This window comes from Pungitius pungitius, chromosome 14 (genome assembly GCF_949316345.1).
Source record: "Pungitius pungitius chromosome 14, fPunPun2.1, whole genome shotgun sequence".
In the NCBI taxonomy this organism is placed as follows: Eukaryota; Metazoa; Chordata; class Actinopteri; order Perciformes; family Gasterosteidae; genus Pungitius; species Pungitius pungitius.
In genome coordinates this window covers 2,041,317-2,065,705 of record NC_084913.1, presented here as the reverse complement: position 1 = coordinate 2,065,705, position 24,389 = coordinate 2,041,317, and the positions used below count along the sequence as shown (strand labels likewise).

General features: G+C 49.1%; 1 protein-coding gene across 1 annotated transcript in view; it reads left to right on the top strand.

Moving 5' to 3' along the window:
• The window catches only part of kcnh5b (potassium voltage-gated channel, subfamily H (eag-related), member 5b), a 42,959-nt gene extending 18,813 nt beyond the window's left edge, over positions 1 to 24,146 (top strand). The window contains exons 9-13 of the mRNA XM_037486131.2: positions 6,031 to 6,230; positions 6,393 to 6,452; positions 6,537 to 6,729; positions 12,070 to 12,266; positions 20,389 to 24,146. Coding sequence (XP_037342028.2) covers positions 6,031 to 6,230; positions 6,393 to 6,452; positions 6,537 to 6,729; positions 12,070 to 12,266; positions 20,389 to 21,516 — 1,778 coding nt within the window. The 3' untranslated portion in view covers positions 21,517 to 24,146. The remainder of the gene's footprint in view (positions 1 to 6,030; positions 6,231 to 6,392; positions 6,453 to 6,536; positions 6,730 to 12,069; positions 12,267 to 20,388) is intronic.
• The last annotated feature ends 243 nt before the right edge of the window (positions 24,147 to 24,389 follow it).

Below are 24,389 nucleotides of genomic sequence, written 5' to 3'. Positions count from 1 at the left end.
AGACCAAGGGCGGGCGGGAGGGAGGAAGAAGGGAGGACGGCTGAGGGGGAGGCAAGAAGGAACGCACTCGCCCGTGGCTGAGTATTTTTTCCGACCTGACCCCCCCCCCCCCCGCCTCCGACGCTAGAAGCGCTGCAGTGAGGACCCTCCTTGAGCCGGGGAGCTGCTCCCACACAATCATCCCCAAGACGAGTTTGGGTTTCACTGAAGTCCCCCCGCCCCCCCCCATGCCCCCCCCCCCCCCCTCCTCCCACACAAACACACCGAACTCCACCGCAGCATACTTCCTCCAAAGGAAGGGGGAGACAACGGGAGGAGAAGGAGAGTTTGATGAAAATGATGTCGAGAGGAGGGGGATGAGATGGTGGAGCTGGGGGGGATAAGAAGTTGAGAAGGGAAGGAAGGAAGGAAAGAAGGAAGGAAGCAGCAGGGTGTCGTTCTCTCCTCTGGCTTCCGGGTAAAATGCACTGATTAGTTTGGAGAAAGTAGGAGAGAAACACATTGCAACAATGGGGATGGGGGAGAAGGGGGGAGGAGAGGAGTGTGTGTGTGTGTGTGTGTGAGTGTGTGTGGTCACTCTATCTCTCTCTCTCTTCCTCTGACAGCAGCAAGGAGGCGATTAGTCCACTAATCCATAAAAGCCCATCTTGCTCTCTCACTGTTTCTTTTCTGTCATGATCTGGCTTTCTGTCTCATTATTCTCTCTCTCTCTCTCTCTCTCTCTCTCTCTCTCTCTCTCTCACATTATTCCTCCCACGTTTTTTCTTTTCCGAGGTATTCCCTCTCTCACTTCCTTTCTTTTTATTCCTCTGACTCATCATGCTCACCGTTGTGCGTTTTAACTCTTAAGAAGCCTCGATTCTCGACCGGCTCTCTGATCCAATGTTTCTCCTCCTCTTGCTGCTTTGACTAGTCTTTAATGTTTAATACATATTTTAAAATGTAAAGGTCCAGTAAATGGGGTTCAAATCATTAAAATATAAGCAAACTCATTTCTGTAAAGATCACCTGTGCAGAGGAGGAAGTGAGTGTTTATGTGCACGTCAGTGCATGTGTGTGTAGTTGGGATCTGCATTGTGTGCAAGTCTGGCTTGAATGTAAAATACATTTATTTAGTTCAAAGGTAGTAAGTTGATTTTTGACCATCATCACCAAGATCTTTTTCTAGACGTTTAACTCCTTTACAGGAATGATGGTTGTAGGTGCTCTTGTAGAGTATAGTTTGTTTGCTAGTTTTAACTCTAATCCTTTCGGTGATAGCGACCCTCTAGCGTAGCGGTCTACTAGCATAGCACCCCTCTAGCTTAGCATTCCTTTAGCGTAGAGGTCCACAAGCATAGCACCCCTCTAGCATAGCATTCCTTTAGCGTAGCGGTCCTCTAGCACAGTGTTTCTCAACTGGTGGGTCCCTCCCCCCGTTGACCCGTTGGGTCGCGGCTTGTCATTAAGGGGTGAAGGTGGGTCCCGGAGCCAGACAAGTTAAGAACCACTGCTCTAGCATATCAGCCCTCTAGCATAGCACCCCTCTAGCGTAGCGGTCCACTAGCATAGCAGCCCTGTAGCATAGGACCCCTCTAGCGTAGCAGTCCACTAGCATAGCAGCCCTCTAGCATAGCAGCCCTCTAGCATAGCACCCCTCTAGCGTAGCGGTCCACTAGCATAGCAGCCCTGTAGCATAGGACCCCTCTAGCGTAGCGGTCCACTAGCATAGCAGCCCTGTAGCATAGGACCCCTCTAGCGTAGCAGTCCACTAGCATAGCAGCCCTCTAGCATAGCATTTTTTTAGCGTAGCAGTCCACTAGCATAGCACCCCTCTAGCATACCATTTATTTAGCGTAGCGGTCCTCTAGCATAGCAGCCCTCTAGTGTAGCTTCCTCCCGTGTTGATGGATCTCAGCCGTGACTTAATTAAGCAGTCATTTGCTTTTCAAATCAAGCCTCCAGTCCAGAGATTCCCGCGGCGGTGACCTTCGATCTCGCTCGATTGTTTCATCTCACTTCGTCGTCCTCTTGTGTGCTTTGATACTGTGACTTGTCTCTCTGTCCTCTGGAGGTTTTGTTACCGGTCACAGCCTCACAGTCCTCTGCCTGGCCTCTTTGGAAAGTCACGGCGGGACGGGTAACAGAGCGCTGAACAAGGCGGGGGGCCGGCACCTCGGCGTGATGAATAATGGATTTGAAGGAGAGGAGTCTGATTCTTTGTATTTCCTCGCAGTGTGTTCACCACAAGGTCTTTTGAGGCGGGTGAGATGTTTGGGCTACATGTGGTGGAAGAGAAGGGGCCTTAAGCATTGTGGTACCGACTCAAGAGAACCCGGTTGGACAGATGTGCAGGGCGACATGGGGGGGTCTCCGTTCTTTGACGTCGGCCTGCCTCGCTACCTCGTTGACATGGCAACCGTGGGAAGAAGAGTCGGTCGTTGCATAGGCTCCGTCCAGTGAAACCTCGTTCCTCCTGTTTCCACCTGTGTGGCATGGAAGAAGTTCTCTGCTGTGTGGAAGCATCACAACTTGGCTGAAGTTGTCAGTGAGAAGAACGTTTTTGTAGAAATGAGTAAATGAGGCACAACAAAGTTCAGCGTTTTGACTTCAAGAAAGGAAGAAATAGCACAATGAAGACATTTAGGATTCATCTGCGTGAAGTGTGTGTGTCTATGAGTGTCCTGTAAATGACTGAGGTTGGTTTGATGTTTGAGAAGGGAGTCTTCTGAGGGACGGCCTCCTCTTGTGTTACCAGGCATCCATCGGCACACTTCTCGACGCACGCACACTGCAGCAGCTTCTGTGTCAGCTGGAAAATGACATTAATGAAGACAAAACTGTAGTTAAAAAAAGAAACGGCAGCTTATGGTGCGTCAGCAGAAGACGTCTTTCTGCAGGTTGGCCGTGAACAAAGTTTCTCGGTGCAGGGAGGAGGTCAGATGAGGAGGGTTCACACTTCACGCTGCGCGCTCCCGCATCAAAACACACGAGTGCAGAAGTTTATTTTTGAACGCCCGTGGACACAGACTGACATCCAACCGTCGTCATGGAAACGTCAAATGAAAGAATGTCTTCTGGTCATATGGTGTCAATACCTCCAGCAGAGGGAACTGTGTGTGTGTGTGTGTGTGAGGAGCATTGAGATATATTTATACATCTGCAGGTGTGTGTAAGGGAGTAGTGAAGCACGTTCATTGGCATGCGGAGGTGCCAGCATGCTTTTAATGAAAAAAAAATAGAAGGATGGAAAAACATTACCAGTGATGAATTTTTACAATCGGAGCTCGGCCATAAATAATGAATATCATTTTCATCTATTTTACGTGTGCTTTGTAAATCACCCGGGGTGTGTGTGTGTGTGTGTGTGTGTGTGTGTGTGCCTGCATACTGAATCACACCCCATTTCCCATAATTATCGCCAGTCATAATCTCGGTGGAGTTCTTTCATTTCTGATCCTCACTCCTCCTCCAGTGAAAAGCCTGTAAAGGAGCCAATCTCTCCTTTTCTTATTGTAATTCATTTTTTAATTTCTGCTCCTGGGATTTGCGGCACTGTGAGTGTGTGCGTGTGTGTGCGGGGCCCGGCTGGCGATAATTGAATGGAGCCGGTGCATCACAGGCTGCGCCACACACACAGCGGCCCCTTCACAGAGAAGACGTGGAGACCCCGCCCCCCCATCGCGGAGCCGGGAGCCCGGGAGGTCGGGGGGTGTCACATGATGCCGGAGCTCCCTACTTTCACCCTGCAGACCCAGGTCTGGGTGCCGTGTAGAACCAAAGGTCAAAGGTCACCTTTCATGTTTTTGAACAGGTGTAACAAATGTATTTGATATTGCAACCTTAATCATAGTGTTTGAGGGAGGGGGGGGGGCAAAAACAATCCAGCAATTTATTAACATGGGGCTGTAAAGAATTTAATGTCTTTAATAACTTTAATTTGTTGAGGAGTTTTCTGCCACTATGTGACTTCTTAGTTTATAAGAAATATGGAATTCTAATTTAAAACTCAAGAGCTCGTCACATTTAGGGAAACAGAAAAGACAGTTTTTGTCTCTTTTCTGTGCTTCATAAAAGATAAATGAGCATTTCAGACTTCCTGTCTGCTGTCACAGCGAAACTGCTGCTTCCTTCACTTTCTCAAATCTGATCAGAACCCAAAATACCCCAAAATCCCAGCAGGTTCTTTGGTGTCTAGATGATGACTCAGCAAGTTAACATCAACTTTTACACTGAAAACACTGAAATGTGTTTTCTGTACTTTTCTGCCTTCCGTCTACCTTTTAAAAGTTGATATATAGCGATCTATAAATAGAAATATAGATAACTATAGATAGTGTGTGTATAACTATATAAGTACACACACTATCTCTGTCGATGGGACGGGAACCAGGACATTTCCTCCTGAGATGATTTGAGCTGTACTGTCTGAGTGGTCGGGGTGGGGAGGGGTCGGGGGGGTTGGGCGGGTTGCTGCTTGTCTCTTTTTGTCGGATCGTCTTGATGGATATTTTCTGGGGGGTTGACAGCATGTCTCCTGCACTGACACACTCCTGTCTCAAACGCTCTCAGATCCGATCATCTAAACTAAAAAAAGTCTCCTTTCAAAATAAACCTGGCCGCTTATTTACTTACTTATTGTTTGGGTTAAAATATGGGTTAAAAGATGCTGTAATAAATATGAGGGAATAAAGCTCTTCATCTGCTCCCTGTCTTCACCATCACACCCTCCACGGGGGGGACGTAGAGTCCTATTTAAATACACGGAGCCTGGAGGGACGTGTCACATTAGAAACATCGTTTTGAAATGACGGCTTCAAACTGCATCCTGAGGGCTTCAGATGGACTTACAGATTTATGTCTGTGTGTGTATATTGTAACTGATGGAGCCTTCTGGTTGCTTCATCTTCTGTTGTGTGCTGGTCATGGTGAATTATGTATGTTGACTCATGAAGGTGATGATGAGGAGGAGGAGGAGGATGATGATGATGATGATGATGATGGTGACACGTTTAACAAAGGGTCCAGTTTATCATCCACTTCCCTTTTAGTCCATTCACACCCTGAGCTGTCAATCAACGCAGCAAATATTGTATACAAGGTGAGCAGCTGCCTCTGTGGGGGGGGGGTCGCTTTATTGGAGGTGCTGACTGAAGCGTCTCTTCCTGCTGTTTAACTCCACACTCGTTAGAGGACCGGAACCAGTGAAACTTGCTCCGTCTCACCTGGATAAGTGAACCCGACCTCTTCAAACAGAGACCCCCCCCCCCCCCCTGCCCCCCCAACCGCAACGCTGAGGTCACACCACGGTGTCCAATTAGGAGTCATGTGTTTGTGTCTCTGAGCTTCTAGTTCCACATCGGGGGTGTTAGGTCACAGTGCTTCTCCACCAGCTGACAGGGTCCTGGAAAAGTCCCGGAAGGTCCTGGAAAGGCTGATGAGCGTAGACCCCCCGCCCCCCCCCCCAGCAGCATGCTATCTGCCTCACTGGTTCTGTTTCTTGGCGCGTCTATTGGTTTCGTGTAGATTCACAGCGACGTTTTAAGCCATTAATGCAGCGGGTCTTCAGCAGGTGACGTTGTCTGAAGACCAGGTCTGAGCAGAGACCAGCTGGGTGGAGACGTCTGTTCGTGTCGACGTTGACTTATTGCAGCGCCGTTTTTCCAAATAAGAAGATGTGTGTTCCTTCAAGCACCATAAATAAGTGATGTTTAGCTTTGGGATGTGTGTGTTTGGAGCGGCTGGAGATGATCTCATGACTGTTTGCTTGGTTTTATTATTAGACTTTTTATAGTTTCATGTTCCATGAGGACCTCGGGGATCGTTTCCGACTTGATCCAAACATTTTGAAACGTAGATGAATGATTTCTCAAATCAACGTGCTTCTATCCATCAAAAGCACCGAGGTAGAAGAGCTGTTCGCATTAAAGAAGGTTGATGAATTTAGAAAAGGAGAAGTGGCCCCAGTAAACAGAGGAGCTGTGCAACAGGTTCCTTTGGTTCCTCCGCCTGTGACGGCCTCATAACTTCTTCTCCGTCCTCCCCCTCCAGCTCTGCTCTACGCCACCATCTTTGGGAACGTGACCACCATCTTCCAGCAGATGTACGCCAACACCAACCGCTACCACGAGATGCTCAACAACGTGCGGGACTTCCTGAAGCTCTACCAGGTCCCCAAGGGGCTCAGCGAGAGGGTGATGGACTACATCGTCTCCACCTGGTCCATGTCCAAAGGCATCGACACGGAGAAGGTGAGAGGTCACAGGTCACGAGTCGTTCTGTCTCCTCCCATCGATAAGCTCTTTCCTACTTTCCCTTAACGATGGCCTCTTGGAGAGAAATAAGCCGAAGCCAATGTTCGCTTCTTCGTCTCGCCGCCAGCCGACCTTCATCAAATGCTTCTGTCCCTGCAGGTCTTGTCCATCTGTCCCAAAGACATGCGCGCCGACATCTGCGTCCACCTCAACAGGAAGGTTGGTAACCATGGTTTCCTCAGAGACACAGCGCCGCGTGCACGTCATGAAATGTCCAACCTTCTTTCGGCGTCCCCCCCCCAGGTCTTCAACGAGCATCCCGCCTTCCGGCTGGCCAGCGACGGCTGCCTGCGCTCGCTGGCCGTGGAGTTCCAGACCACCCACTGCGCCCCCGGCGACCTCATCTTCCACGCCGGCGAGAGCGTGGACACGCTGTGCTTCGTCGTGTCGGGGTCACTGGAGGTCATCCAGGACGACGAGGTCATCGCCATCTTAGGTACGTGGACGGGTTGGACAGTTCAGCGACGGATTGATCGCAGTGATTGACGCGTCTTTTGGGGCTGTTGGTTGGACCAAACGGGACATTTGAAGACGTCCTGGACATAAAGTAGCTGAATAATTTACCTCCATATTGTCCCATTTAGGAAAGAAAACCATCATGTTGTTTCTCTCTGGTTGTTTGTGACCCTTTCATGATTTTTTTGAAGGGTTTTCAAACTCTTTTCACTTTATTTCCTAAATGTAAACGCTGCTCACGCACAGAGCGATGAGTCAGCAGTCAGCTGACGTGTCTTCTGACGTGTCTCCTGTGTCAAAGCGTCTCTCTCTGCGACCTCGACTGCAAAGTTCAGGAGCAAAATCCCCGTCTGCCTGCTGCAGCTGGATGAAACATCTGTCTTAGTTTGGACACGCCTTCTCCTTGAACTTAATCAGAAAATCTTTCCAAACTTTTACCCGGTGCTGTTGGTGTCTAATGTAAACTATTGCAAATGCATATTTTATTTTTCTATTTCCCAGAAGATTGGCCACATTATCTCAAATAGATCAGTGTTCCATTTTAATGGAAGATGGTGATCGGATGATGGCTGAAGCCCCAGATACTGATCCGTGATGTCACAGCCGTAGATCCACGGGGGCGGGGGTGCGTGGGGGTGAGGGGGGAAGGGGGGGGGCAGCCTGGTGGAGTGAGAGTCCTCTTGCGTTGCCTCCTCACTTCCTCTCCAACCGGAGGAAGCTTCATGAAGAGCTCATCGGATGCCTGATGAATGGTTTCATCACGCCGAGGACATTCATCAATGAATCATTAGCTGTTTCAGAGGTCCGAATGATCCTGAGGAATAGAGGTCAGTGTTTGACCTCTACTGCAGGGTCCATACAATCCAGATGTGACACTTTGGTTATGATGAATGAAAATATCAAAGAGCACACGATGAGATGAGGTGAAGAGGAACATCAACCCGACAACCTTCACCAAATCCGTGTGACTGTTGTAGCATCCATCGAAGATGAGGGGCTTTGTTACACCTGATTTAAACTGATTTGTTAGAATTTTCTTAAACCCGTGTATATTAGAAAGTAGGGCTCAGTCTTTATAGTGAACCTGGGCTTTATCTCATTTGTTTTGAAGGTACATCAGTGGGTCTGAACTGGTGAACACGTTGTTTAAGACAACAGCGGGTTTCACGCTGGGGAAGCAAAGCTGGGAAGTTACAGCTGTGAAATCCTCTGGAGGCGCTCCGTGGTCCACAGACTCCACTTTTGGGTAAACGACTAATTGGACAGCTTGCGACTGGCTGTCAAACTTTGTGTTGCATAGCAACCAGCCCAAATGTCCCAGTCGTCAACAACGATGTCTCCAGCTGCAGTCTGTGTTCCAGCGGGAGAACAAATCGGCTGTTTGATTGCAACCTCACCGGGAGGGGGGGGAGGCAGCAGGCAGCCATATGGGGGGGGTGGGGATAAGAGGAGACGAGGGAGAGAGGAGACGAGGGAGAGAGGAGAGAGGAGGTGAGGGGGGAAAGCTATGAGACTGACTGAGTGAATGTTAAAAAGATGGAGGGACAGTAAAGGGAGAAGTTTGGAACATCAAAAACATCGACTTGCTGGAAGAGGTGGTTGGAAGAAGAAAAGAGAGGCGGAGGAGAGGAGATGGAGGAGGGGAAAGAGGAGAGAGGAAAACGAGAGAAGAAAGACAGAGGAAATCGCAGGAGGGATAGAAGGATGGAGGAAGAGACCAGGAGAGTTTGAGGAACCAGGAGGACGGAGGAGGAAGGATGGAGGACAGAAGAGGACTGAGAAGGGCGGATGGAGGAGGATGGAGAAGGAGTGTGCCAGTCGTGGTGTTAAAGCCACTGATTTCCCCAGGCTGAGGAGCAGGGCTGAGGAGCAGGGCTGAGGAGCAGGGCTGCTCCCTGAGGCGGCAACACACTCTGCTCTCATTAGTGCCCAAAGGCTTCCTGGTGACACACACACACACACACACACACAGGGTGGTGTAGGAATGCCAGAGTGAGATTTCTTATTACGGCTCCTAAATGTCTCCGTGTAGCGGCTGTAGAAAATGAGCTTTCTCTTGAGAGGACAATAAAGAATCCGTGTTCACAAACTCACGAACCGCACAAAAACAACACAATACTTTTACCACCGTGGTGAGGCCTCATAAGTACTGATCACCCTCTCATTACCCATCATGCACAGTGTGTCCTGTTGGCTCAATGATTCAGCAGCGATGGATTGATTTAATGACGTTGCTGCTTCAAACAGACGGTGACAAGTCAGCCTATGAAGGAGCTCCTCCACGGTCACATGACTCCACGTTAGACAATAAAGGAACTCCACCACGGTCACATGACTTCACGTTAGACAATGAAGGAACTCCACCACAGTCACATGACTTCACGTTAGACAATAAAGGAACTCCACCACGGTCACATGACTTCACGTTAGACAATGAAGGAACTCCACCACAGTCACATGACTTCACGTTAGACAATAAAGGAACTCCACCACGGTCACATGACTTCACGTTAGACAATGAAGGAACTCCACCACAGTCACATGACTTCACGTCAGGCCATAAAAGAACTACTCCACTGTCACATGACTGTAATGAATATCAAGGAACGTTCTAGGGGGCGGGACTTAAAGATTTGGTTTGGTTGAGGCTTCAGTTTTTGCACCTTGTTTCTGATAATTGAACTTTGTGAGAATGATGCGATGCTGCGTCGTGGCTCTTAAATCCAAACCAGCTGGATCCTTTGACCGATGGATCCTTTATATCAGGGTTGAAAAGCCATTTAAAGCAATTGTTATGCTGAGTTAGTTTTAGGTCTCGTTTAAATCATTCATTATAGCGTATTAATTGAGCTTAACAGCTCCTGTTTGTGCCTCCATCAGAAGATGAAAGCTGTGCAGTGACAGCGAGGGAGGGGGGGGGGGGCACACGCCATCAACCTTTAGCCCGAATTATTTATTGATGCTTTCACCTCCTGCTCCAGAGAAAAATCACTCGCACTCTGTGGGATTTTTGCCCAAATGAATAGCTGATTAATTTCTGCATCCATTATTCATGCGTGGGTGTGAGAGGGGGGGGGGGGGGGGGGCTCGGCCTCTATGCACACAGCAATATGTGGGGGCCCACGGGGCATCACGTCGGAGGTGAGCGGGAGGACACGCTGCATCGAGGAGGAGGAGAAGGAATCTTCCTCTTATCGCCTCACGTAAAAGTCTCCTTTGTCGAGTACCAACGTGGGGCTTCTTATTAAAGCCGCTGCTTCACTGCTTCTCTTTGGGCATCGTTGTGCATCACCTATTCAAACCCCAATAATAACAACTATTGCTATATTTACAAACTAACCACTTTTCTTCACCCACTGGCCACATGTCCAATGTTGGTTGATGATTGGTCTTCATAAATGATCTATTTAGCATAAGTGCTTTTGATTAATGACACCCCGCGGATCATGTTGGAACTTTCAGGCAAATCAAGATTCTGTTTTTCCTGTCTTTATTTTTCCTACAGTGGAGCTCATTCATAATTCAACAGTTCTGGAACTGGAAGAAGAGCCAGACGTAGTAAATATTTATGTGGGAGCACATGAAGATTTCAAGTCAGCTCTTCTCTTCCAATAAGGACTGTCACAGCAGCACCGAGATAATGAGGCGACGCACACCTTCAGGCTCACCTGCACGTTGCAGAGTCCTGCTGCCCCATGCATCTTCGGGGGAGGGGGGAGGAGGGGGGGGGATACTCGCTCTGGTTCGGGGTGTACGACAGCTTTGACTGCTCTTTCTTTTTTTAGGCAGCCCGGCTGATAAAACCGCTGAGCGGATGGTTTGTGACACAGATTTGAGTCCTTATTAGACCGGATTCTACCTGTTACTCCCAGAATGCAACAGGGTTCTCTTCGGGGCAAGAGGTGATGTAGAAGCACATCTGTATTCTAGATATTATCAGCCACTGTTGAAAAGAAAACTCGAAGCAAAATTCTGTAGAAAAGAGTAAAGTAGAAGAGAAAGGAGGTATTTTGATGATTTACCGACTATTTCACCACGTAACCGTTATTATGTATTTCTCTTTATCAGATGTTCCATTAATCACAGCAATCCATCTGTGTTAATATTCATAGCATCGTCACAATTGTTGCCCCATGTTTACTACATGGCCGTGTCCAAAGAGGAGAGCAAAATTATTGTGGAAAATTGTGGAAAAAAATCCAACAAAACGTGTCCTTATCTTTGATTAGTCCGCTATTCTGTAAAATAAATAATACAGTAAAACTGTACATATATACAGTATATATGTATAAAATGCTTTAAGACATGTAACTATTCAGTGTATATTGTAGTTATTTTTATTTATTTTAAAGCACTTTGTGCAGCATTTCTTGTGGACGGTTCCATTCAAATAAAGTGTACTGTTAGCATCATTTATATAATTTATCATATCATTATATCATATATCATGTATCATTTACAACGTTGCGCCTTTGTTGACACGCGACGGCGTTTGAAGCAGCTCATCATCACACTTCTTCATCCTGTTAATTACTGGGAACGACAGTGGCGTTGCCCGAGAGACGCTGTAACTAGCGTCGGGGGGGGGGGGGGGATTAGCATGAGGAAACATCTGCTGGCAGTCGATAAGTCAAACGTCCAGGTGGGGTTTGAAAGCAGCAAGGGAGAGCCGGCCCTTTAGAGAGGACCAGAGAGAGAAGCACATGCGGGACGGGGCCACGCCCCTTTAAACGTGAACGCTCACCTGTACCAAGGCTTCATCTGTCAGTCAGGACCCTGATCCACTCGGATGCGTTCATCTGGTTGTCTCGCATCCTGGGAAATCAGCAGCTGTGGTTGCTAAGGACTTGGCCAGGTAAAGCGGTTGCTAGGGACAGAAAAAGATGCGAGGATGCGAGGAGGCGGGTGGTTTGTGTTTAATGTGTCTTCGCAGGCCGTAATTCATCATCATCAAACGTTCCACCTTCTTCAAACCTCTCGCCTGATGTTCTAAAAACGCGTCACAGCGTTTGTAAATCTATATTCATACACACGCTGAAAGAACAACGTGTTCTTTTAAAGACACTTTTACCAAATTAGTTATTTAAAAGATTGAACTGTACGAATCCCAATTCGGAATCAATGAGTGCAAGAATTATTTAGATTGAAATTAATTAAAAGATTTCATTACAATCTTAAAACCACAAAGGACGTCTTTATGGCGTCTTGTTTTGTACGACCAACGGTCCAAAGGCCCCCAAAAAGAATTCAGTTCGCTTGCAGCCAATCAGATCGCAGCCTGTGGAATGGGGATGGATGATCAAATCTCTCGTGTCCTCAGGTAAAGGAGACGTGTTCGGAGACGTCTTCTGGAAGGAGACGGCCCTGGCGCATGCGTGCGCCAACGTCCGAGCGCTGACCTACTGCGACCTGCACGTCATCAAGAGGGAGGCCTTGCTCAAGGTGCTGGAGTTTTACACCGCCTTCGCCAACTCCTTCTCCCGCAACCTCATCCTCACCTGCAACCTGCGCAAGCGGGTAAGGTATCGAACAGCTGGACAGACACGTACAGTACGGATCACCTCCTCTGCTCCCATAGACGTCTATGAGGAAATGACTCTACTTCTGTGTAGTGACCAGCAGGGGGCGACTCCTCTGCTCCCATAGACGTCTATGACAACATGACTCTACTTCTGTGTAGTGACCAGCAGGGGGCGACTCCTCTGCTCCCATAGACGTCTATGAGGAAATGACTCTACTTCTGTGTAGTGACCAGCAGGGGGCGACTCCTCTGCTCCCATAGACGTCTATGAGGAAATGACTCTACTTCTGTGTAGTGACCAGCAGGGGGCGACTCCTCTGCTCCCATAGACGTCTATGAGGAAATGACTCTACTTCTGTGTAGTGACCAGCAGGGGGCGACTCCTCTGCTCCCATAGACGTCTATGAGGAAATGACTCTACTTCTGTGTAGTGACCAGCAGGGGGCGACTCCTCTGCTCCCATAGACGTCTATGAGGAAATGACTCTACTTCTGTGTAGTGACCAGCAGGGGGCGACTCCTCTGCTCCCATAGACGTCTATGAGGAAATGACTCTACTTCTGTGTAGTGACCAGCAGGGGGCGACTCCTCTGCTCCCATAGACGTCTATGAGGAAATGACTCTACTTCTCTCTTGATTTATTCCCTCAGTGAACATTGTAAACATGAGTTCATGGTCTCAGTCTCTAGTTTCAAGTCTTCTTCAATGCAGCATGATGTTCATTTAGTGAATGATGGTCCATTTAGAGTCAAACAGACCATAAAGCAGGGGATGCTTTAGGGCGGGGCCTAACGCTGATTGACAGCTCTCTAACAGAAGTATATACGGTGTCCACGTCCTATTCAGTAGTTATGTGGTCACTTCCTGTTCACTGGTTGCAACAAATCAATATGTCCCCCTCCTTGTAAACAGTCTAAACTTCCAAAGTATCCTCAAACCATTTCAACAATCTCTTCAGAAAAAGTTGTCCCTTATTTTTGGAACCTAAAGGATTGTGGGAAGGGATCAGGTGGGGGGGGGGGTTAGCATCTCTCAACCTGACGGAAAGCAGAATTTAAAAGTAGAAGCTCAGCACCCAGAGGTCATCTGACCTCCATTACCTGCAATTTCCTCCTTCCCTTCCCGCTCTTTTCCTCTCACAGCGGGTCTGTTGTTGTTTACGCGTCCTGCGTTCGTTTTTAGCTCTTTCCGTCCGCTCGCCCCCCTCGAAACACGCTGAATTAAAGATGTGATACCGGTCGCCTCATTATGTGCTCGTGCCCTTTTTCAGCCGGCGGGACGCCTCCTCTCTGCGTGGTTTATTGATGCGTGCCCTTCACCTGGCTCTCAATGCCAGCTTCTGCATGTAGGTCCTGCACACTGACTCCACTGCAGGTGGACTGTTGGTCATTAACGGGACGTGGCACAGTGAGATGTGTGTTTGAGCATAAATGAGGATTTAGTTCATCTGTTGGTTAACTGTGTGATTCTGTGTTGGAAATTCTCTTATTGAGGTCCAAAGTGAAATCAAGCTGTAAGAGCTGCAACTGGAAAAGTGGATTTATTAAAACATTTACTCCAAATTCAATAAACGGAATGAGTCATTTATCCGTTCATAGTTCCCATGTTAACCCGTCAAGTGTCCTTTATCTGGTTTAATATGCTAAATGTATTCAGCTCTAAAGGACGCTTTAGTGGTTTGTTGTGATTTGTTTTTCAGGCTGGTTTCACCGCAGGGAGCCGTTAAAAGGAGTTAAAACGAGTGGAGTCACTTCCAGGCTCATTTAAACTCAATCCGCCTCGCGAGGCCTCGTTAAAGCGAGTTGACCGATGCCGACGGCGTGTGACACCGACTTGAATCAGTGAGATACAATGAGAAATAAAGCCGGCTCTGTGATTGTTGTTTTAAAAATAAAGGCCCAGCGACGTGATTGGCTGATGCCTTCGAGGAGCTCAGAATCTCATCATTCACATTCTGAGTGAATCCACGACACAAAAGAACCAACCTGCTGGTCCTGAAATGTAGATCCAGTGTTTCCTAAAGATCTGATGATCGGTTCAAGAGAACAAGATCCTTGTTTTGCAGAGTTTTAGAAACCAAACACACTTGTAAAGGTGTGTGTTCATTTTTTGGAGCAGCAGGAGCCGTGGGAGGAGTTTTTTTTAATTCCTTTTCCAGCAGACGTCTTTTGGCTTCTATGCTCTCTTGGTTTATTCATGTGACGGACTCTTGAGGGGGGGGGGGGGGGGGGGGGGGGGAACGCTTCCTTTTCTGCGTGTGTGTTGTCTCACATTAGGGTCCATTTTCTTTAAAGCAAGCAGACAGGAAGTGAGCCTCCGTGTGCATTTACTCACGGGAGGAAAAGACAGTGAAGCCGGTGTGAACGGCTGAATGATGCCATGTGAAAGAGAAGTGTCCTACAGACACTAAAGCTCCTCCTCTGGTCCTTCTCGTTGAACGCTGTTGGAGCTGATGAAGACGAGGGTCTTTGTGACGTCTGGGTGCCCTCATGCTTCGGACGTCCTGTCAGTGTCTCCTTCTCATTAATGGCATCGAGCTAACAGACCGAAGATGGCTTTGAAAGCAAAGGAGATCGTCATAAAAGTTTCACCAGCTTTTGTTTCAATATTTATACATTCATAACCCGGGGCAGAAAGGCATTCTGGGCCGTGTAGTCCGCCGCCGTGATCCGTAGGGTTTGATGAAAGTGGCAAACCAACCTCGGGGCTAACGGCTGCAGGACAGACTCACAGAACAAGATGTCCGCCGGCCAATGGAGCAACACACACACACACACACACACACAGCTCGTCTGCTCATCCGGGTCATCTGGACCTCTACGCATAAGAAACACAATCTGTTGGTTTGGTTTACAGAGAGGAAAAACCCTTGAGGCAACAAACTCACTTTGCTGAGTTCAAGAAGAACATCGTAAAATAAAGAGCTTTATTTCCGTCGCGTTCATGAAATCGAGGAGACAAAATCCGTCCTGCTGCGAGTCCCAAAGGCAGCGAGACCACCTGGAAGCATAAAATGGACTCACATGATGGCGCCGATTGTTTTACTGCCTCCGCGTGTCTCGTGGTGGAAGAAGACACCACGGACCGTCCTCTCCGGGACACGTGCACTGACACGTGCACTGTCACGTGCACTGTCACGTGCACGGCCTCCTAAAGGTCACAATGCTGCAGTCAGATTTGATACGAGTGCACATGAAGCAGGTTGATGGGTCCCTCTGAGGTCTGATGAAGACGATTTAATGAAGGAGCAGGAGTGTGTGTGAGGACAGGCTCCAACAGGATGAGGGACAACGACGGCGTCTGTGGGGGTGTCTTAGTGTGTGTGTGTGTGTGTGTGTGTAGGTTGTCTCCTCCGTGTCTGCTGAATAATGAATCGCCCACATTGAGAGGAAAGAGTGTGTGTGTGTGTGTGTGTGTGGGGGGGGCACCTGAGGCCACGAGCGTTCCTGGGGAGGCTGCGGCGGGACGGCGAGCCCGGGGGGGGGGGGGGGGAGGCGATCAGCTGATGAGGCGATGACCAATGAGGGGAGTGATGAAACCTTTGGAGGCTTCTTAAAAGTGATCCTCTGCTTCCTTCCATCTCCTCTAATGGAACGTTAATAACTTTGGGTTTTTATTGTTAGGACCTCCATTGAGGCTCCAGCAGCTCCTGGAGCTTCATATTTCGTATAATGGATCATTTTACTGCATGGTTGAGCATCGTTTAAAGGCTTTCTGCTGCCTAAATGAAGGATTTCACACGACATTCAAAAGAGGCTGAATTAATATGCTCACGTTCCTGATCACATGACGGAAGGAAACCACGTGTGAAAAGGTCTAGATGAGAGCGTAGCTCCGTGGTCACGTAGCTTAATGGAAATGATTCTCTAACACCACGACCTCCTTTTCCCCAACTCCTCATGAACTCTCCTTCACATCTTTCCTGGACCCTGTGACCTTTTCCTCTTCACACATCCAAACACCGATGGCTCATTCTGAAGAGCAGGCCGTATTTCACCAAAGGTTACCACGGTTTCATCAACGTTCCTTCTGGTTTCCTGGAGGATCCACGACATTAGCATAAGGATGAAGTAGGTTTATTGCTCTATGGTTGTTATTTCTGGTGGACTTCCTGTTTGGTCGGAGGCCGAATCGCCCTCAGGGCGTTGCTTTCACTTTTCCTTTTCATTAGTGAATGTGTATTTGGAGCTCTGGGGGGACCGAAGGGGGAGAGTGTTGAACCTTGTTAACCTGCCCTCCATCTTCGTGTCCCACTGTATTCCAGACACAGGTGTGTGTGTGTGTGTGTGTGTGTGTGCGTTGGGATGCCACACGTTTGTGCATGGACACCAGGGAGTAAAACAGAGAATAGAAGTTTTAGATCTTTAATCTTTAATTCATATAATTGGGGACAGAACATTTGAATTTCGAGAGAAGTAGAATCCTTTTCTCACGGACTTCTATGGGAGCAGAAGAGTGGCCCCCTGCTGGTCACTAGAGGGAATGTTAGTTTAAGACATCTCAGGACCAGATTGCATCCCCTGCGGGGTTGTCTTTCACCTGCAGGAGGGGGAGGAGCCAACTCTGAACGTTGTGTTTTACAAACCACAACCAACCAAATCGTTCTTCTGGTTCCTCAAGATGTAGAAAAGATGCTCAGGTCCCTGTGGTCTAATTGTCTTAAACAAACCACGGCATTAACCGAAGGCTTAGCAGGAGATGTGAAGCATCACCACTAAGCACACATCTGTGCATTTCGGTGGAGAACAAACAGCGTTTCCTGTATGGAGCATCGTGTTGGGGGGGGGGGTTGAGCCCACAGTTTAACTTAATGAGCTCCGTGCGAGCAGTGGCTCATTAGAGCCTGTGGACCACCTCCAACGAACCAAAGCCCCTTCTCCTCTCTCTCTCTCCCCCCCCCCGTTTCTATTTTTAGCGGCCTCATGAAACGAGCTCCTTCCCCGAGCCGCACCGCTCGCTCTTATTTCATTTCCTCATCGACGTGGAGTCCAGCACACGCGCTCGGATCCTTTTATTCAGTCCGAACATCGTTGTGAGCCAGCTGAGTGTCGATCCATCACTCTGACTGCTGCTGAGCGTGTGTGTGTGTGTGTGTGCGTGTGTGTGTGTGTGTGTGTGCGTGTGTATGTGTATGTGTGTGTGTGTGTGTGTGTGTGTGTGTGTGTGTGTATGTGTGTATGTGTGTGTGTGTGTGTGCGGTGTGTGTGTGTGTCGAACAAAGACCTACAACTCAAAAAGAAGAATTTAATCATGCAGGATTGACACACACACACGTCTCTCAGGTGTCACCTGACCCGGTGCCGGCCTCCACACATCTGGATCTGGACTGTGGACTTTGTCACTCCTCACCCTGCGTCACCTGACTTCCTCCTTCGCTACAACTGTTTGCATTTTGACGTTTTACCTTCTTGCTGAGGAAAAGATACCAGAAGTTAGCAAACATTGGTTTAACTGAGCCACGATCATCTTTACCTGCCCCCCCCCCATAGTGTGTTTGATGATTTTGAATTACATTAAAGAGCAGCTGGGTGCATTTGGATCCCTTTTTGCCCCCTGCAGCCTGTTATTAGAGCTGTTAAAGCTCCGTTTCCTGCGGTTACAACCCGTTTCCTTCATTTTTATTATCGCATACTTGCAGCTAATGTGAGCTGAAAAGGAAGAAACGCCTCCAGCCAGTTGGATGTGGTGCTGCTGTGAGTTCTTTGTGTGATTTACGTGGCTCGGCGGGCCGCTGGCTGTGTTTCAGGGTGCTGAGCTGGCTTTTGGCTTCGTGCTGAATACACATAAATTCTCCCCACGTCGGAGCCTGCAGAGTTAACGCAGCGCTTCCATTCTCGTCTCCGTCAAAATGACTCAGATAGCTGGAGACAAACGCACACTTGGCCTTCATTACGGCTAAATGGTGAGGGGGGGGGGCACATCTGTTACAAATTATGAAAACAAATGTGGGGGTTTCACCTGTTTTCAGACACGTCATCAGCTCTTTGTGGAGTGATGGATGGAAGTTCAATATTCTCCGTTTTAGCTCTCGTTTTGGTCTCCTCCTCCTCGTCATAATATCTGCTTCGTTAGCTGCTGAATGCTGCACTTTGATACCCAAGGCAGGTGCTTTCAGTGAGAGCTAAACTTGGAGACAAATACCAACTTTTAAAATTAAAGCCACCTTGTGGTTCTGTAGTTGGGTGCTTTTATTGTGAAGCAGTTAAATAATACAAAGCTGAACGAAAATAATCTGTGGTTTTGTTGCCTTAACATAATTCAGCAGTATTTCTGTAAATACACAGAGATAAGTACTTTGCTTGCCTAAATATAACCAAGTTGCCACAAATATTTTTGATGTGAGTTTGGGGAAGACAAACCACGGCCTCCTGGCTGAAGGATCCCCATCGAGGTCTTTACACCCTTCATGATTCCATGAATTACAACAATCTGTGGGATTCATTCATGTGGATGATGTAATGTACAAGTAGCTGATTGAGAATCACAGTGTTAAATACATCCAGTGTTAGTGTTAAATATCGTATACTCTCTGTACTCGGTGAGATTACATGAGACCCCCCCCCCCCTCCCTCTCTGCTCGATGTTTATTTTCTTCCTTCCCTCCAGTCACGATGTCACAGCCCGGATGAAATGAAGACATTATTCAGCTAAGCGTCTCTCTGTGAAACCCCAAAAGAACCCCCCTGCCCCCCCCCTGCTCTTGGCTCAACCATGGCGTCATTTGGGCATCTGGTAAACACAGTATTCCGTTTGTTCTGATAGTAGCCGGCGCTCCTAGAGAAGGGGGGGGGGACTTTCTATTGAACTATCTTTAGACCCACAGCTTTGAAGTCTGGGACCAAAATAGATTTTCTTTTAGGGTGCCACGATGTTTGGAGCGGCCACGGCACGTGGGGGGGGGAGTCCACATGCTGCTGCTCCTCCAGAGATACCCTCCTCTTTGTCATTGTTCACGAGCGGAGCAGAGCGTGCACGGCTTACCAAAACGCCACCAGCTGACCAGCGTGACGATGCTGCTGCTGCACATTAATCCCTGATACCTTAATGGAGTTTGAACGATTTGCTTTGCTAATTTATTTAGAAGTAGAAACGCTTTCTGTGTTGATGCATGCAGGTGAGCACAGATGTGTGACTAGCAGGGGGCGACTCCTCTGCTCCCATAGACGTCTATGAGGAAATGACTCTACTTCTGTGTAGTGACCAGCAGGGGGCGACTCCTCTGCTCCAACTGACTCAAATGAAATAAAAAAAGTTTTACTGTTGCGGATAAATAAACATTTTTAAATTAAAGTATTAAATAACTCATGATGTAACCTCATAATCCTATTCATGTAACGAGCTAAATGCATTGGATGACATGATTTGACGTGATCTATGTCCTCTGTGATTGTCCCGTAAAGGACTCGTTAAAGTGACAGCTGTTCATCTCGAGGAGCAGTTCATCTACGAGAGAGACTTTAGGCGCTGGATTTGTGACAGAAGGACAGAATAATTGGGTCTGAAGAAATTAGGCGGACTGAAAGGAATGCGTCGTCCTGCACAGCTTTGAGGCGCATGTTTTCTCTGCCAAACCATTTCTCCTCTTTCCTCTTCGTCTACAGGGCTAAACATGAATAATCCAATGGAACACAAACACAGTTTTAGATTCAGTAAAAGAGAAAATCTGTGACGTTAAGTTTCCCGTGAAAGGCCCTGCTGAGAGGAGCAAGGTGAGACACACCGGTTCATGGTGGAGAGACGAATAAAGCGATGAACGCAGAGACATCCCGTCCATGTCTGGTCTGGTGCTGAAGACCGTTGGCATGTACTCGGTTCTGTGAAGAGACGTCTCTCGCTGAAGTTAATACAAAGTGACTGTCAGTTAATGGAGGTTCGTCCCGTTGGATCCGCTCACATCAGCGTCATGAAGTCTCACTTCTCGGAGACAGAGGACTCGTTGTTCTCTTCAGGACGAGACAAGTCCAACAAACTTTCAATCACACTTAACCCAAGGCTTCAATGAGGGGGGAGGGGGACTCTACTCTTTAGCGTTAGCTGCAGGGCACCGCGACATGCGAATGTTTATTATTCACTGAGACGATGATCTCATCGGCGCCATGTTGTTCTTCTCCGTCTGCAGATCATTTTCCGCAAGATCAGCGAGGTGAAGAAGGAGGAGGAGGAGCGGCAGCGGGCGAAGAACGAGGTGCAGCTCAGCATCCCGCAGGACCACCCGGTCCGGAAGCTCTTCCAGAAGTTCAAGCAGCAGAAGGAGCTCCGCAGCCAGGGAGCCGCCGCCGCCCCCCCGCCGCCCGACCCGGGGGAGAAGAGCCGGCTGCAGGTGGAGCAGCACCACCCGCACCACCAGCACCTGCACCCCAACAGCCTGCAGCTGGGCCCCTGCAGCCTCCAGCACTCGCTGCCCCTCAGCCTGCAGCGGCCCCCCTCCTCCATGCAGAACGGGGCGCCGCCCAGCAGCAGCGTGCTGACCGTGTCTCAGGTGACGCCCATGCAGAGCTCGCTGGCCTACAGCCCCCCCGGCGGGGCCCCCGCCAAGCAGAACAACTGCGACATCATGGAGCTGCAGCCCAGCTCCAGTGGAGGCGGGGGCGGGGATGGGGGCGGGGCCGAGCAGACCGTCACGGTCACGGTCAGCGCCTGCCCCGCCCCGCCGAAGCCCGCCATCAGGGCCAGCGGCTGGATGCGGCTGAAAAACAACGCGGCGCCGGCGGAGGCCAGGAGGGAGGGGCTTAACAACAACGTCAAGGCCGTCTCCGTGGAGATGCTCTCGCAGGGGGGCAGGGGTCAGGGGGCGGGAGGGGGCGGGGACGTGGAGGAGGGCGGCGTCTCCGGCAACAATCCCCTCCGCAAGACGGACTCCTGCGACAGCGGCATCACCAAGAGCGAGCTGCGGATCGACCGGGCGGGGGAGGCGCGGACCCCCGCCGCCGTGACCCCGCTCCTCCACGGCCCCGCCCCCCCTCACCCGTTCTGCCCCGTGCCGGAGCAGGCCCTGCAGGCCGCGCTGCACGAGACCCGGCTGGAGCTGCGGGGGGACATCCAGAGCCTGGGGGGCCGCCTGGGCGCCCTGGAGACTCAGGTGGCGGAAATCATCAAGCTGCTCTCGGAGAAGAAGCGGGCGCCCTCGGTGGGGGGGGGGGCGCCGCCGCCGGCCTCCGCCACGCCCAAAACCAAAATACTACGTCAGGACATCTTCACCGTTTCTAGGCCTGTTTCTCCGGACTCTGAGAAGGACGACGGGCTCTGAGAGCGCGACCACGGGGTCACGTGACCGGTGCTCGCGCACGCCGTCACCTGGTCTTAACCCCGCCCCCCCACTGGCTCCTTGAACATTTGCACACAGACTCGTCCCTCCCCTTTTTGGTGATTGTACAGACCTCTCTCTGCATGTCCAGCTGGATTCTGGCCTGCCGAAGAAACAACTACTGATCGTACTTATTGATCGTACTTATTGATCGTACCTATTGATCGTACCTATTGATCGTACTTATTGCCTGTATATTATGCAGTTGACTGCATGCAGAAATCCAGTTCAAAGAGACGTTTTATTGAGCTACTGTACATATGAATATTTTCATGGTGGTTACTATGGTTACTATATACTATGTGGACATTCAGGGTTTGCACACCATGAAGAAGAAGGCAGTGTGCATGGATATTTATTGATGGAGATCCAATAGAAGGTTGATACTTAAATGTGATCCCTTAAGAAGCGTCCCTTAACACGGAGGGGAATATTTCTTGTATGTTTTATATATAAATGATCCGTTCTGCTTCCTATAATAATTTCTATTTTCGATGACTTGGCCTCGTGTGTCGCCAGCGGAACCCTGAAATGATTATTTTGTCCGAATCCTCCTTGTGTCTATGCATCGTTACAATATATCGATTACATCCGTCTGTTCCATGTTGGTGAATGTCCTCTGCATGAATCAGGGATGGACTGAATGCACCAATACCGACTTTAGTTTGCATAGTCCAAGTCCACTCGGCACGGTGACATGTGACACACATGTGACGCACATGTGACCCGCAGGAACCCGCCCACAAACAACCGCTTGATATTGTACTTTCTACGATAGCGTTTTTTGCTAAGTCTGCATGCTAAGGAGTAGTTTTATGCTCCGGAGGCGTACACACACACACACACGCACGCACGCACGCACACACACACACACACACACACACACACTGCGTCTCTTGAACCCTGGCGAGACCCCGCTGAGACGTTTTTTCTTCACTAAAGGGAGATCAGTCGTTTTTTGTTTGAAGTCGAGGTTTGTCAGGTCCTGTTAGATTCAGGCGCCAAACCCCCCCACACCTCCTCATCACATGACACAGACATGACTAGATGGAAATAGGCAGAACCTGGATGTGGGGGAGCCGTCGGGTGGCAGGAAACGGGCTGATGTTCTGGGGCTCATTAGCATCAACGGTCAGCTGGGTGGAGTCATGGTAACCAGTGGAGTGAGATGTTAGCGAATCAGGAGGGAGGGGCACAGAGAGGCAGCTCGCACCGTCGGACCCCAGATGTGCTCCTGATGGGGCTGCTGCAAAGGACCAAAGGCCTACTTTCTGACCTGATCACAGCAGGAAGTGTAATCTCTCACAGCGACATCTTCTTGCATCCAGGACCGAAGAGGACGGAAAACACTCTCAAGACTTCCCACCAAACTGAAAGATGAGGATCAATAACTCAAAGTGGCTCCAGTTGAAGACTTGTTAAGCCCCCCCCCCCCTCCTCTGTGCCGGTGGCCACTGAGCGGATCCCCTGCCGGAGTCAGGGGTGAAGTGCCTTGCTCAGGGACGCCTCGGCACCAGTTTAAGGCTGTCGGGATCTACAGATCTATAGATCTACAGATCTATATCTACATATCTATAGATCTATAGATATGTGTGACGGTAGAATCCCATGCGACGCTATGCAACAGTGGAAGACTGTGAAGGAGCCGTAGAGTCAGCAGGTGAGCCAGGATTAACGTGATGATGTGTTTTGGTGTGTGTCCATGTGAGATGAGATGATTCCAGTGACTTACATCCACCAGCAGAACCTAATCTGGGATCTAAATGTAAAGTCTATGTTTGCTTTTTAAGTCCAAAGGAGGATTTAAAATAGAGTTTCTACGTTCCCTCGTCGGTTCAAGTAGGAGACACAGGACAGGTGTGTGTGTGTGTGTGTGTGTGTGTGTGTGTGTGTGAGGGGGGGGGCTTCCTCCCCACTTTGGGAGTTGTACCGTCAGCGGGTAAAACTTAATTTGTATTAATTTGACAGGAGAATGAAGGGCGACCTCTTTGATCTGAGCCCCACACACACACACACACACACACACACACACACACACACACACACACACACACACACACACACACACACACACACACACACACAAACACAGACACACACACACACAAACACAGACACACACACACAGACACACACACACACACACAGACACACACACACAGACACACACACCTTTTAGTGTGGGATTTTTGGTCTTTGCCACTTGAATGTCTGCATCACCGTCTCCTCCCTGACGTGCAGTCAGTGTGCGTCGTTCTGACCTCTCTGCAGACCGGGGGGGTGGGGGGGCTAATTTATTCACAATCATCCCGCTTACTGCATCAAAGCCCCCCCCTCCCCCCCCTCGACTGGTTTGACTCTTCTCACAGTGTCTCACATCTTTCTGCAGCTTTACAGACCGGCTCCGTGAAGGTTTGGCTGCTTTTAATAAACGGGGCCTTTCAGGTGAAGCTTCTCTCCTTTTTCTACTGGAATGTTTTTCAATTTCTACTGTTTTGTTGTTTTGGAATCGCACACTGACTCATGTATTGTTTTACAGTTGCACACCTGAACTGTAGTGTCAGAATAATAAAGAGGCGTCTCTCTCTCTCTCTCTCTCTCTGTGTTTTAATACATCTTCAGTTGGCACGAGATGAAACACAAAGAGTCTGAACGTCCACAAAGACATGAATCATTGTTCATTAGATACAAGCCAGCTGGGACTAACACGTCCCAAAGTGATGTTACCTTCATGAAGATATTTCCAAAGATGTGGTCCATTGGGACGTGTCTTCATGTGAAGACATCTCACTTTAGTGTAAAGATCCACAACTTCA